Source organism: Ochotona princeps, chromosome 19 (assembly GCF_030435755.1).
Source record: "Ochotona princeps isolate mOchPri1 chromosome 19, mOchPri1.hap1, whole genome shotgun sequence".
Taxonomy (NCBI): Eukaryota; Metazoa; Chordata; class Mammalia; order Lagomorpha; family Ochotonidae; genus Ochotona; species Ochotona princeps.
In genome coordinates, this window is record NC_080850.1 from 14311027 (window position 1) to 14327203 (window position 16177).

Consider the following 16177-nt stretch of genomic DNA (forward strand, 5'->3'; position numbering starts at 1 on the left):
CAAAGGTTAGCAAATTTATCATGAATCCATCTTAATCTTCCAAAATATTTTATTTACTATACAGAAATGTCATATTTTTCCATAACCTTAAACTGAGTTTTGAGGGGTGATATTATTGCTTGTTGTCCATACATGTTTACTCAAAGTTATTATGTGTTACACATTTTTCAGTTTTGATTTTATGTTCTACAAACCATCTGCACATATCAGTGGCATTTTCTTAGAAATACAGGAATGAGAATTTGCAGGACACAGGTTGTCCTGGCCACAAGCTATTCAATGCTATTACTAGCTTCCATTGTATCTTTGGAAAGATAAACTATCCAGTATACAAGATTGAATCCTGCAAAAGCAACTGGAAAGAGAATTCGAGAGTACTGGTCTATTTTACTAGTGTCGCCAAAAGTTGGTGAGAGTGGTGGAGGTGTGACAGGTGTTGGCGGTAGGATGGGTGCTCTTGTGAGAACTTTGCTGGCCTCGGAAGATGGAACTATTGGCAAAGTCAGAGAGGTGATTCTTTTCTTTAGGTGGTACTTTGAATCAGAGCGCTGTAGAAAAAAGAAATACACATTCAGCTTGGGGCAAAAGAATAGTGATAGCTTATTAGTCATTCATAGTTTCATCATCGACAAATATTTGTTGACCATTGGTAAGCGAAAATATTAACATTTTCTTAATGCAATTTGATGCTGCCACTTTTCCAAGAAAGGATTAAAACACATAAATTGTTTTTCACTTATATAGTGATCTGAAATTTCACTTCATAGGTTTTGAAAGCATAGCCACCTCCTTGTTATGCATTAACCTTGGGGCCGATGCATGTGGGCAATGGTGTGTATTACAGGTGGGGAATGGGTTCCATATTACTTAATATAAGAAAATTCACCACTTAGTTTATTGATACGATTCTTCCAGACACAATCCCAGCCTGTAGTCTCATCTTTACACACTTGTGAGATTACCCAGCTGAGATTAAAAAAGGGAGCTGATCTATGTTAAGTGACCTTAAATTAAGAGAAATGACTGCTCATGTCTTAAATATAAGTGCTCCTTAACCTAGAAGTTATTACATTGAGAGATTTCTATATCTCATTAAGGACTCTTTTCCTGCTTTCCCTCTATCTTAAAATATCAAAAATAATTTATTTACTTAGCTAAAAATATTTAGATGTTCTTAGCTATGAATAGATTTTTTTTTTGTTCTACTGAAATCCTACGACAGTTTTCTTTTTATACCTTGAATGAACATTTACCTGTTTATTTCTGTTTATCAGAAAGACATAATAGAGGGAGGGAGAGAGAGAAAAAAAGAGAAATGGAACTTGCTCAGGATGCAGAAGCCAACAGTGACTACAGATGGGTCTGGCCCAAGTCGGGAGCCAGAACTGAATGCAGGTCTCCCATGTGGGTGGCAGGATCAAAGTCCTTGAGTCATCAGTGTTCCCTCCTTTCCCTCCCAGAGTCTGCATAAATGGAAGCTGGAACCAGGAGATGAGTCAGGATCCCAAACCACATGCCGGCTTCCAGCTGACATCTTAACCAGTAGACTACACGCTGGTCCCTAATTTCAGTATATTTTCAGTCCAGCGTTTTCAGATCTAAGAGGCCAGTTCTGTCTGATTTAGATTCCTTTTATGCTGTTGGACTTTAGCTAGGCCTTCCTTTGATGCTTTTCTTGTTTCCATCTTCTAACAATCACACTCCTCGTGGCTAGTTTGTCGTTGCTGGGTCTCTGCCTTCAAACACTTGCTGTAGATTACCTCTGATCTTGTAAAATGGTCTTGTTTCCTCCCTGGCAGACAAGTCACCACTTTGCTGCCTGGCAGGGTATATGAGTCACATGGGCAGACTCCCATGGCTTTAGCCAGCAACCCTGCGGCAACAGGATAAGACTGCAGCCTCCCCTATGCAGGGTGAGCCACAGGACCCAAATGACCTGCTGATGCAGTGACATTTGGACCACAGGAACAGCAACTCCAAGAACTCTTCTTTCTATAACCCCCTCCTGAATCTTGCTTTTTGAAATTCCATGGAAATTAATGTCTATATCATCATCATCATAGAGAGCACAAGCCCAGCATATTTTTAGGGACCAGGGGAAAAATCTTCTTTAGCAAAAGCAAAGCTAAATCTGTTGTAGTCCAGCCTGATTTGGTGCAGACACGGTGTACGTCAACCAAGAAGTGTCATTGCTCTCCAGGTCCTGGACTATGGAAGTGCTCTGGGCAAAAATAAACCACAGGACACAGGGGGCAGAATAGAATGTAAAATAGGACAGGGTATTATCTTCTGATTTTGGAATACAGTGACGATTTGTTAAAAACAAGAGAAAACAGGACTGCAGTGCCCAGAGTCACCAGACTGTATGTTGTTAGAACTGGAGAAATGGAATTTTTGCCTTAATGCACGGTGGTATGTCACAGCATAAAGTTTGTGCCATCTTCAAGATTTTACATCAGATTTATTGGATTCTAATCTGAGTTGTTATCCATTAAATATGTATTTATTTATTCATTCATTTATTTATATTGGAAAGTCAGATATACAGAGGGGAGGAGAGACAGAGAGGAAGATCTTCCCTGTGATGATTCACCTCCCAAGTGACTGCAGTGTCCAGAGCTGAGCCAATCTGAAGCCAGGAGCTTCCTCCAGGTCTCCCACGTGTGTGCAGGGTCCCAAGGCTTTGGGCCAGCCTTGACTATTTTCCCAGGCCACAAGCAGGGGGCTAGATGGGAAGCAAGGCCTTCAGGATTAGAACTGGCACCCGTATGGCATTGCAGCATGTACAAGGTTAGGACTTTAGCAGCTAGGCTACCGTGCCAGGCCCCATTAAATATCTTACTAAAATGTTATCATTAAAACTTCAAGCAGAAAAATATGGCATTGTATTATTATCCAAAGAGCTTCAGACTCCTCCCACAGATATGAAACAGTAAAATATTTTCCTCTAGTAACATTTTTGTAAGTATTGTGCTAGAGGATGAGCTCTGCAGAGGAGGTTTTCATTCCTGGATTTTAATAACAGTAATTTTTTTCCTACTTTAGGTGGAAAGAAAGCAGACATGCTTGTTCATTGTAATGAAAAAAAAATGGCTTTCTACATAATGGGTTCTTAAAATGCAAGCTACTGCTTTTTCACCTGTCTCTAGGGAAGTGGGAGGAATGCGTTACGGAAGACTTACGAAGGGTTGTCATACTGCTCTTATCCATAGATAAGGGGTATCACTGAGAATGAAATGCTATGAAGAAATTAGGTAACACCACGTTAGCTTGCTGTTAAAGGTCCACTGCCATAGAATTCTTCTTTTCCTCACTTATTACCCCAAACATTATCTAGCAAAGGTTGCTCAAGGTGAAAGAACATGGGAGTTAGAAATCCCTAGGTCATAATTACTTACCTAGAACTCAACTGCAACATGACTAAGACATATCACAGATGTCAGAGATTCTAGTTGTTATTTTTGAACTTCAGGAAAATTGTTATTTCTCTCATTGTTCATTTTTCTGTTTTTTTTTCCAAGAATTCGAGAAATTCAGATACATGCTTATAATTTCATAAACATATGCATATAAGGATATTATATAGATACAAAGATGAAACTCCATTCATATGAGAAGTCCTCAAAGTATTTATGAAAAGTATATATTATAAAAATGGGCATGGATTTCAAAATTTTGCATCAACATAAACTTAATTTCACTTTTTGAGTTATTTGAATCACCGTAAATATTTGTTCAGCAGATCTTACCTACAGCTAATTTTCAACTTATTTGCAACATGAATCTGCTTTTTCTTGCTGCTTACCCATTTTCGTTTCTTTTTACCTGGACTAACATTCACCTGTTACTCCATTTTTATTTTACCTGTATCTCATTTACTACTTGTTTCTTACAGCACATAACACAGTTTGTCCAGCACTTCATTCACTTTTTGGCTTTCTTAGAAACCACAGCCCTTGTGCTCCCATCATATTCTACTTGTAAACATGATTGTTTCTTTGTAGCTCATCTCCTTTCTTACATTGAAATCTTAAGGACATATGATTCCTGTAGTTCATGGTGTATGCTTGTTAATATGTAACAAATGAATAAGCAAATAGGTGTACCCAAACATTTCCCAAGATTTATGGGATGAGAAAGGCAAAATGTGGCATATAAAGAGTAATACTGTTACCTATTTTATTACTATGCCTTATATAACATTTTAAGTAAAAGTTCTAACAGCTTCTGTTGACAAATGCTACAAGACTATTTGTGTGCTTAATCTCATTTTTTTTTTACTGATTTAATCTTCAAAGTAAATAAATCTGTCTTCCAAGGAAAACAAATGGAAAGCTGAAGAAAGTGGTACACAGAAGTAATAAATATCAGAGCCTGGGTGTAATTCCTGTCATATGCTACAGGTCCCATTCTGAATAGTCAAACCATTTTTCTCATCAGCTTTAAGGCTTGGGTCATGATTTCTGAACCTCAAAACTTGTGACATTTTAGACTGAACATACTCAGTTGTAGTGTTATGACAAGAAAATGACTCCAAGCATTGCCAAATGTTCTCTAGGTTGGAAATAGGTGCCCCTTAGAAGCACTGGTTGAAGGTCAAAATTGTTTTACTGCCTAGCATGATTGAGCATCTTTTTTTTTTTAAAGCAGGCAGTACACTAAAGGAAAATGCCTGTGAACTGGCCTGGCTACCCCACAATTGGATCATCAGCTGCTTGATAATTGGGAATTGGCAGCATGATCAAACTGTACACCAATCTAGAAGAATCACACTGAATCTCTGAAATGAAAAGAAAGTCAATTTTACAAACCGTTTAAGCCACAGGTTTGCATCAGACCCCGCCTGCTCTATTGTAAGCCCAGCAGCTTCAGTTGATGGTAAAATAGGCTTTTGTCAGAGTCCAGATGAGGGCTCAGCTTGGGGTTGTCACTGTTTTGAGTGGAACACCTGTGGTTTTGAATTTTCCAGGGCTCCCCTGCTGCTGAATGCCATATTGGCTTCAGTATTTTTAGAGCACTACTTTGTTTTGAGAAATGCCATTTTGCAAAGGTACTTTGAGTCAAGCTGGACTTCAGGACAAGCGATTATTTGATGTAGGGATTAGGTATTTGTGAACTATTGAGGGTAATTTTTATACATGATTCCACAGGTCTAATACTTTAGAAGAGAAAAAACAATGGGTGTCTTCTCGATAGAGATATTCCAATTAGAGCTGTACTGCTGCAGTGACAAGCAAATGACCTGTTTTAAGAACCAGCAGAGAAAGGCGTGAAGAAAAGATGTCTATTGATACGTTTTAGGTTTATTATGAATCATTATGGGGAAAACTGAAACTATTGGATTTTCTTCATTTGTGTTATATAGCTCATTGAGTTGGGAACTGAGGTGGTTCTTGACTCTCTCCAGAACAACAACTTATTGGCAGCAGTTTGCTACATAACTGATGATAGCAGACATGTCTGGAAGCCAGACTAGATTGTTTTGAGAATGCAGAATATTTGTAGTGGGTGGAGACTTAATAGAACATAGGGAGAGAGTGGTACTCATGTAAATCTCTTATCCAATCCACACCATCCTCTATAAATCACATAGTGATGTAACCAAGGAGGAGAAACATCATAACTTTCATTGTCTTTCTGGTGCTTAGAGTCTTTGGTGGTCTTAATTCTTCATTAATTAAAACTAATTAATAAAACAATTAACTCTAACTAATTAATTATGTTAAATAATAGCTTAGTCTTAATTCTTAGCTCTAGAGAGTAGTAGCCGTACTCAAAACCCTGGCAAGAAATAGAACAGAGGAGACCAATCATTTGGTGTTCTGTGGTTAGTATTTCTCTACAGAAGTGGGAGCAACGTGGTAATGACCCATCACGCATCCCCACCTAAAAGAAGGGGGAGGACTACCCTATGTTTATTTCCTCCATATGCCCAAGTTTCTAGCAATCAGCTTATCATTTCCTGTGCGGAGCCAGGCTAAGCTCTGTCTTCTCAGATTTGACCTCATTTTTTTAAAGTGCCTCCAGGCTGAGTTCCGTTATCTTGCACAGTTCTTCTAAACCTATCACACATCTTTAACTAAAGTCTTTATTGCAATGAATTGTTAGGACTTACTAACTTTTCTGTTTTCCTGCTAGACCAGGATCTCTGCTTAGGGAAGAGGCCCTCTCTTTGCCATTCATTAAAATATCATTGGCTTTCTACAGATCATCTCTTAAATAAAAGCAAATAGCAAATACTTCTATAAAATACCATAAATATCTAAATATGCAATGGATGCTAGGAGAAAAAAACAAAGAAAACAAATGGACCAAGTAATCAGTATAATATAATTACCTTGATTAAAGAAATTTTGATTTTGTGTATTAATAATTTATAAAAATAATCATATCTCTAATGAAGAAAAGAAGCCACATAGATAGTAATGGCACCAGGAACTGTAAATGAGGTACCAGTATCTATTCTTAGGATATGACAATGAAGGCTTAGACCTTTAAAACAACAAAGTAATCCTAGTGTGGTAGCTTAGTGGTTAAAGTCCTCGGCTTGCATGCACCAGGATCCCATATGGGTGCTGGTTCATGTCCTGGATGCTCCACCTCCCTTCGAGCTCCCTGCCTATGGCTTGGGAAAGCAGTCAAAGATGGCCCTAAGCCTTGAGATCCTGCACCCACGAGGGAGATCCAGAAGAAGCTCCTAGCTCCTGGCTTCGGATTGACTCAGCTCCAATCATTATGGCCACTTGGGGAGTGAACCAGCAGATGGAAAATCTTTCTCTCTCCTCTTGGTAAATCTGACTTTCCAATAAAAAATAAATAAATCTTAAAAAATAAAATAAAATAACAAGGAAATTAGTAGACTATTTGAAAAGTGCTCAAGGGCCAAATGTGGTCATTCTAGAAATTCAAGTATATTCCAGGTACACCAAAGATTCTTAAACCATGAACACAGGAATAAATCTCTAATGTCATGGGAGTACATCTAATAAAAACAATATGGTGATACACAGTGTGAATAGGAAAGCAATTGTTGACAGTTTCTTCTCAACAGTTCCAAAAAAAAAAAAAAAAAAAAAAAAAGAAATATCCAATTCCAAATGCCCTAAAAATAGAAAAATAATTAATCTTTAAAACACTATTGAGAGTCTGTCTTTAAGATATCTTTTTGAGGGCCCTACACAGTGGCCTAACGGCTAAAGTCCTCGCCTTGAATGCACCGGGATCCCATAGGGGCACCGGTTCTAATCCCGGCAGCTCCTCTTCCCATCCAGCTCCCTGCTAGTGGCCTGGGAAAGCAGTGGAGGACGGCCCAAAGTTTTGGGATCCTGCACCTGTGTGGGAGACCTGGAAGAAGTTTCTGGCTCCTGGCTTCAGACTGGCTCAGCACCAGCCGTTGCAGTCACTTGGGGAGTGAATCATCGGATGGAAGATCTTTCTGTCTCTCCTCCTCGCTGTATATCTGACTTTGCAATAAAAATAAAATAAATATTTTTTAAAAATATATTTTTGGACTTTAATTTTAGAATTTAAATATCTGAATTTGCCATAATTATATTAAAATTCAAGGTCAAAATAAAAACGATAATAACAGTAGAGTTTTACCCGTAATAATTTTAAATAGCTTTCTGTGAAAAGCCATGAGCAATGTTAAACAGCATAATTTACAATCACATGGAATACAGAAGCACTTAATTTATTTATGACTTCACCAAATCAGTTTGCTATTTCAGTGTCCAACTTACACAAATAATGTTATTTTGATTGCAACTGAATAGGCATTTTTAAATGTCATGATATTTACCAGGAAAAAAAAATGACCCTGCAATTGTAATATACCATATGCAAGTATAAATTACAAATGTGTAATTTGTTTGTTCTACTTTAAGTCAGTTGCTATTCTGACATGAACAAGGAAATATATATACTATTACATAGAATATTTACATTTCATTTCTATCAGCAAGACTTGCATGGTCAGTTTAACTTCATTTTTAATTTTAGTTATATATTTTAGCTTTTCTGAAATAACATTCTTCTTATCCATTATTTGAGAAAAAAAATAAGTTTTCATTTGTTTGTTTGAAACACAGAGTGACAGAGAAAGAGAAGGAGAGACTGACACTGAAATACATTCCATCTGTTGGTTCACTCCCTGAAGGTCCCTGAAGTCAAGGGTTGGGACAGGCTGACAGTAGGAGCCTGGAAGACCTAGGTCTCCCACATGGTTACAGGGCTCCAAACATTGTCAAGCTGCTCTCCTAGGCACATTGACATGGATTTGAAGTAGAGTAGCTAAACCCTACAAGATAATCTGATACTGGCTTACCATCAGTGATCAGCCACAATCCTGATCCTTCTAAAAACAATTTAAGCCTAGGTAGGTTCATAACTATAATTGTCAAAAAAAAAAAAAAAAGAAGAAAAATGACAACTTAAAAGAAAAAAAAAGTGTTTTGAGATAATTAAATGTGATTTATCCAACTTCCTAAACAACCTGCTCATTATATGTTACAGTTTTAGGAGATTGTTTATATGGAGATCTGAAATCTTAAAGTGTATCTTATGAATAAGTTATATCTTTAAAATACTGGCTTAGAGAAATGATTACTCTATGTTTTATTCAAAGATTTAAACTAATATTCTTGTAAAAATTTTTTCAAAAGAGTTGATTCTATTTCATTAAATTTCAGTATCTAAAAATTTATTATATTCAGTACTCTTCTCTCATGATTTTTAAAGTTTTTGCCATACTTTTTATACACGTACAAAGTGAACTGAATCCTGGCAGGGTAGTTTTTCATTTCTAGATGTGTATTATAATAGGAACTCTAGACAACACATAGCATATATGCTGTGTCCATACAGATGGTATACAAAGAATCAGTTATGCATAAACTCATTCGCAAGAATAATTGAAATTGGTCCTGGCGTCGTGGCCTAGCGGCTAAAGTCCTCGCCTTGAACGCCCCGGGATCCCATATGGGCGCCGGTTCTAATCCTGGCAGCTCCACTTCCCATCCAGCTCCCTGCTTGTGGCCTGGGAAAGCAGTTGAGGATGGCCCAAGGCTTTGGGACCCTGCACCCGTGTGGGAGACCCGGAAGAGGTTCCTGGTTCCCGGCTTCGGATCGGCGCGCACCGGCCCGTTGCGGCTCACTTGGGGAGTGAATCATCGGACGGAAGATCTTCTTCTCTGTCTCTCCTCTCTGTATATCTGACTTTGTAATAAAATAGATAAATCTTAAAAAAAAAAAGAATACTTGAAATTTATGTGGCTTGAAATAATGATTTTCAAATGAGTTGGAAATAGTTTGCAGACTGTGATATTTTTGTTTAAAAATGTGGACTCTGATGACCCTTAATCTGATATGCACAGAAAACATCATAAGTTAAAGGAACAACTGGAGGAATGACCTCCCCTAAGTTCTGGGAATGTCTTGTCCACTGGGATGTGCATTTGGGTATTGCCTGGTTTCTGGTGAATTGTGAGGTTGGGGAGGGCTTCGTCTTCCGTGCTGGGATTTTGCAATCAATCCCTAGTTTTTCTATCAATTAGTAATTGATATTTCCCTTATGAGTTTCTGTTTCCCCATTTGTAATAGGTGTAATTACACTGTATCAGTACACAGAAAAATTTTTCCTTTTTTTTTCTTTTTAATGAGAGCTTATGTTTAAAAAAATGTAAGTATATTCTCTTATTATGGAGATGAACTTCTCTGTTGAATTGAAGAAAATGTATGTTTTCAAACAGCTTTGTCAGTTTATCAAAGAAAATTTGAATAGGGAAAATTATCACGCTTTTCACCATTGTATGTCTTGGATTGGGAGAAGTAAAGCACTCACAGATTTATAAATGTTACATAAGGTTAAATTAAGGATTATTGGGCCATATATGGCTTTGAGATTTTTAAGTGTTTACTAGAATTGACCTGTTATAAGGAATTTTCTATCCTGTGTCTACGTAATTCAAATTTAGATAGTAACAATTTCCTCTAATCTGAGACCTATATATTTGGAGTTGCACTCAAATAAACATTTATAGTTGTTCATTCATTTTATAATTATCAAAAATATATTTGTAGGTTAGTGATTTGGCACGGTGATTAAGCTGCTCACTGAGATTGCCACATCCGCTATGACAGTACCTTGGCTCCTGTCATGTCTCTACCACCCATCAATTCCAGATTCCCAGTAGTGCTCACGTATGGGAGATCTGCTTTTAATTCCCAGATTCCAGTTTTGGCCTGGTCTATCTTGAGCTAATATAGTCATTTAAGGAAGCAGCAAGGGAAGAAGAGCTCCTTCCCTGTCCATCTGTCTCTGTCTCAAATAAATAAGTAAATAAGTATTGAAAAAATGTGCTCACGATAGTATTTGAAAATTCACTCACCTGAAATTTAGATTTGGGGGCATGTTTGTATTCTGTGAGATACCAGGACTTTTGACATCGGGAGGTTACCAGCCAGGAGGACTTTAAGTTGCCAACACTTCCCTGCCCTACAGTTCCACTTGCACTGTCCAACCCCAAACTTCTGTGCAGCAGAAAATTGTGGCTTTGTGTTTTACTGCTGAGACTGATGCCAGCTAAAAATAACCAACATTGGCTGCTGGCTGAGTCCCTGCAATGACGTCCTGCTCATTATGAGGACACTGGAATAAAATTACAATGGCTCATAAACTGTAATGCAAATAACACCAAGACATGTTCAGATAGTCTCAGAATGAGCAGTGGTATAGGTGGTACCAGATACCTGTCTGAAACTTCGCTTTCTTTAAATGTTTCACTAATCCCCATCCAGACAGTAACCTGCAAGCCTCCGGTTCATAGAAAGGAGTGAAGTTTGCACTTCAACAAGTACAGCTATCATTTTGGCATTCTGTAATCTTCTCTTGGAATGCACTTTCACTTTGTATGCAAATGAATGTTGCTTTTCCAATGACTTCCACCTCTCTCATTCTTATATTCTGTTCTTGAATCATAAGAACCTGGACGCAGCCACCACACGGTAACTGGCAAGCCCATGAGGAAGAAGCAGGAGGTGGTGACCCACTTAGACATGAGCTAGTGAGTTTTTCCTCCAATTCTTGACAGTTGTGCTAAGAAGTCCTCATTTTGTTATACCTTTCTCTCCTTTGTACTGTTCTAACCAACCATGAACCAACTTCCCTTGTCCCTCTCTCCAGCAACTGTTGAAAGTGGGGAAGCCAAGGGCAATACCAGGCAGATAATATATTTCAGTTCTTTATGAAAAAGGCTTTACAAAAGTAGCTGAGACTTCCTTCTCCTCTTGTCATCTGGCTGTGAACTTATCTTTCCTAATCCTTCCATGCCTTCAAAACCTCCAGATTTCTGCTCCTTTACTATAAGGGGCCATTGCATATTTTGTCATCTTTATTGATGAGGTGTTTGGCACTTATGCAGTAAACATCTATATAAATACGGCATATGAATTATGGCATCTTCTAACCCCTGAATACCATGTAGTCTCTGTGGAGAACTGTTTGGTATATGGTCACCCTTACATTTCTTTCTCCAACTCCTACATGATCCTGATATCACCTTACCCCATTCATTTTGGCATTCTGTTCTGTTCACTATTTGTTAACAATGTTTTACCCCTATGGTAAATGTAAGGAGCAGGGTCTGGATACTCCCTCTGTTTTCTTGTAAAGAAATATCTTCTACCTTCCCTTTCTAATTGGTAAAGTTATAATGATCTCAAAATTTATAATTTTCAGTATTACTTTGGCAATCATATGGGACTCTAACTGAAGCACAAAGGAGTCTTCTGCCCTGCTAATATGTGAAAGCTCAGATCTAAAATCTCCCATGTCCAACCACTTACAAATCCCTCTTCAGCTTATTGAAAGTCCCAGTGGGCACACATGCCTGGAAAAATAGTGGTTTCCAAGGATGCTGGAATACCATGCATCATATGTGAGATATCTGACCCCAGATCCAAATCAGCTCACAAAGGGGTTGTTCAGGCAAAGGTGCTAAAGGACACAGTTGAGATTCTGGGGTGCAAGATCCAGACCAGTGCAATGACAGGACTTTCACAGAATCATGGCCCAGTCTTTTCCCTGTCTTCCTTTTCTCTCCTAGGTCACAAAGAGATCTTTTAAATGATGGTGAAATTCCCATCCGTCTCCTTGAACTCTGTCATTGGTTTCCTCTTTAAATATTGGGATATCCTTGGACTAGATATCCTGAAGAAGTTTATTTTCTTTTACAGCACCTTTACCAATGCATAAATATGTTCTCCAAATAGCATACTCAACTTTAGTGTTTTATCTTCAAATTGTTCTTTTCTCTCAGAGACAATAAAAATGGTCAAAATATTCTTCATTCTGGACTTCATGGCACTAATTGAAAACTCAAACCTTAGAAAGAACGATAGACTCTTATATGCCTATACCCTCACAGAGATGAGATATGGAAGAGCAACAGATACAGTAGATGATCTGCTATTAATAGAAACTGCACTATTCATGAGTCAACACTCTCGACTTCCTCCAATGATAGAACCATTCATAGTGGGTGCTATGCCCCCCCACCCTCTGCCTCAAGCCCTAGTCCTCTTCTATCTCCTCATCATCTATGACCTCCTCCTAGAGCCCAACACATCCCTCTGTTAGAGTACCGCCTAGGAGTCCTCACACTGGGACTCTGCCTCCCACCATCCAGGCACAAGTATCTTTTGTCATCTGAGGGAAGTGAGTAATTTGAACAATAACAGTCAATAAAAACAGGTCTTACTCTCTGTGTTGAACATGAAAAACATTACCAAAATCTAGGGATACTTTCAGAAAATTCTCCCAGATTCACAGAGCAATGTCAGGTTCTTAATTCTGGCCTTTTAGTTGGACTATGGAGACCCACACCATTATCCTGTGTGTGCACTTCTTGGACCCTGGAGGAAAACTATAGTCCCAACTCATGCTCTCGCCCTGGTGGCTTAACAGTAGTATAAGCAATATGCTGAAAGGCAAGGGATAGTACTTGAAGTACCCATCCAGAAATTGATCATACTTTCATAACCAGGAGCCTACTTTTCTAAATAGCTAGACGCAGGTGCCACAGGATGGCCTGGGTATTTGAGAATATTTGGAACCACCACATTAACTTTAAGCAGTTCTTTACCATTCATATATCACATCGGTAGAGGAGTTACAGACTTTAAAGTAAGTCAGTGGCTAATAGGAGGAAGATTTATTAAGCATTGGGCTCATTTCAGAGTCTCCAGTGCCAAGTCCTTAATACAGCTGAGCTTCTGCCATCTGGAAAGATAGTTCACTATTGGGTGCAGACCATAGAACAGGACTGCACCAATAGATTTGGTCTACAAGATGAACTTCTGGAAAATCCTTTCACTTCTGGAAAACCCAGATGGCAGTAGCTTCATGAAGAATGGAGTCTAAGAGGCAAAATAGATCATAGAGTTCTCACTGAAGTAGAAGAAACTCAAACTTCACCATCTAACACTGAGACACAAAATACCGAATTTTCTGCCTTGACTAGAGTTTTAAAAACTCAGAAAAGGGTAAGGAATCGATATTCATACAGACTGTAAATATGTTTTCTGTGCTACCTGCACACGTGGCAATTTGGGAAAAGAAGACCTACTATGAGAAATTCTACTATTGAATCTGGCTAATAGATTTTGGCTTTTGAGCCTCTAGAAGTCACAGCTGTTCTTTATGGGTAACACCAAAAATGGAGTAATCAGATTAGAGGAAACACTACGCAGAATGGCCTGGAGAAGGCTCATACTCTGGCCTCTAGAGACAGATGAACGTCTCCATTGTATCATAACTGAGATATAAGAGACTCAACAGTGAGATTACATTAGAAATTCCAATGGGAGGAGGACTTAAAGTCATAAAATCATGTTTCCAATGACCTGTCTGAAAAAAAGTCAGATAAATGCAAGACTCTGTCTCAAAAAATGAGGCCCTAATTCAGATACTTGTCCATGTCTTTAGAGAAAAATGACTGTACACATTTATAAGAGGAACTAGCCTAGGCTTCTCCCCTCCATTTGTAACATAACCTTAGTGGCCACACAAAATCACCTCCCTTACTTAATCCCAGACAAAGAACAGAAACCTACCCAAGTGCATTTGGCAGGAAGACTTCACTAACATCGTCTGAGCAAATGGTCTCAAATACTTATTAGTCTTCTTTGATATTTTCACAAGATGGATGGAAGGCTTTCTGATACAAACAGGAAAAGTATAAGAAGTGCCTTCACTAAAAGAAATAATCCCACCTTGTAGCTCCCCCACTTATCCTCCAGAAAGACAATGGCTCTTCCTTTATCTATAAAGTAACTAAGCAGGTAGCCGCGGCTTGGGGAATTTTCTACCATTTCGATACCTCTTAGAGGCCCCATTCCTCATGTAAGGTTGCGAAGAATGAAAGTAATCTTAAAAGGACTCTTGGATGATCTAATACGTCAGAATCCTGGTTATATATACCTTGGTAATATGCTAGATTTTCTCCCATTGCCTATATTTGCAATGCTATCATACACTTGCAGAAAGCTGTATCATTGAAAATAATAACTAAAAAATTACTTATTTATAAATTTTGGGACCAAAGCATAACCACAGCACAGCTAATTTAATGTAAAGTTATAAGTACTTTTCGCTGATTGTGTCTTTTTTTGACTATAAACTCATTGATACGTATGTATTCACAGTGCATATTTACATATATTAATGCTTTAGTGAGAATCAAACACTTTCATAACAACTGTTTCTAGAGTACCTATAATTCATTTCATGTCCTTGTGAAATTCAGAAGCCAGCAGATTTCTGACAAAATTGTCCATTCTGTACAAGTCCCTGATCCTCTTCTATCGACTCTGAAGAGCTCATTAGGGTTTTTTTTTTTTTTTTTTGTCTTTATTCTCTCTCGCTGCTGTAAGTGAACCTGTTCAAAGGAAACATCTAAAGGCTAAGAACAGTGTTTTTAGTCTCTCCTGAGAGCCTGGAATCTGACAGTATATATGAGAATAATGGAAGAATTCCAAAAGTTTAGAGCAAAGAGAAATGAAGGGAGATTCCTTAACTTTTCTCTGTGAAGTTAGAAGAGAAACTGGTATTGTTCTTAACAGTTACGTAACTTGGGCTCGACTAATACTATGTCTGAACTGTTGTTAGTGATCACTGTTTGGGGTGTCTTTTTATGTGGTAGAAAACATTAGAAAAAATTCAATTACCACAACAATCTCTGCTTCCAAAGGTTCAGTTGCTTTTGATATTGTCACAGGGGAGGAGGCTGAAATCTGTGCTTTCCTTTTGGCCTTCTGCGTCTGAAGATTGGTGAAGTAGTTGACAGCTGCAAACTCGATTAGAGCAGAGAACACGAACGCAAAACAAACAGCTATGAACCAATCCATGGCTGTTGCATATGAAACTTTAGGCAAGGAATGCCGAGCACTGATGCTTAAAGTTGTCATGGTTAGAACAGTGGTGATTCCTAAAGTGAAGAAAAATGAGAAACGTAGTATTAGCATGGAGGGTCACATAACAGGTTCAAATGAGGACTAGTTTGGAACAGATTATATACACTACCAATTATATATTACCGATTAATTTTCTTATAATAGAATTATTTCTAATTTTATTATAGAGATTAACCATATTTGTGTAATTCAGTAGTTTGGCAGTGTCTTATACATTGCAGTCTCTCATAAAATAATTGTTGAACTTAATTCACTGTTATAAGTGATAAATAGTTTTAATGATTGGGAAAATTATAAAATTACAGCATAACTGTCATTTATTGAATAATCCATATTTCTGATCAATTTTAGTATCTTTGATCATACTTGAGAATTCTGTGTGGCACAAAGAGTAATGTTTGCAAACATTTGGGGAATGAACCAGAAAACAGGAGTCTGTCAATCTATCACTAATTTCTTGTCTCTCAGGTAAAACAAAAACAAAACCACCTATTGGTCAAAGTATAAAATAAAAATAGAATTAAATGTTGAGGTTGGAAACTATATGGCTCAACCTAAAAAAACAGTAAGTTTATATATATATATATGTATATATATATATATATATATATATATAGTATATATGTTCAATATCAGCTTTTTCTTTTTTGGATTTACATGTCAGTTTTTTAGCATTTCTACTTTTTCCTAGCTAAAAGATCTTAGA

At 37.8% G+C, this 16177-nt stretch overlaps 1 protein-coding gene across 1 annotated transcript in view; it reads right to left on the minus strand.

Annotated features, from left to right (window-relative positions):
• Window positions 1-272: 272 nt before the first annotated feature.
• GABRA6 (gamma-aminobutyric acid type A receptor subunit alpha6) overlaps window positions 273-16177 on the minus strand; it is a 96609-nt gene continuing 80704 nt past the window's right edge. Inside the window, exons 8-9 of the mRNA XM_058677879.1 lie at window positions 15226-15485; window positions 273-548 (exon numbers count right to left, since the gene is read on the minus strand). Coding sequence (XP_058533862.1) covers window positions 273-548; window positions 15226-15485 — 536 coding nt within the window. The remainder of the gene's footprint in view (window positions 549-15225; window positions 15486-16177) is intronic.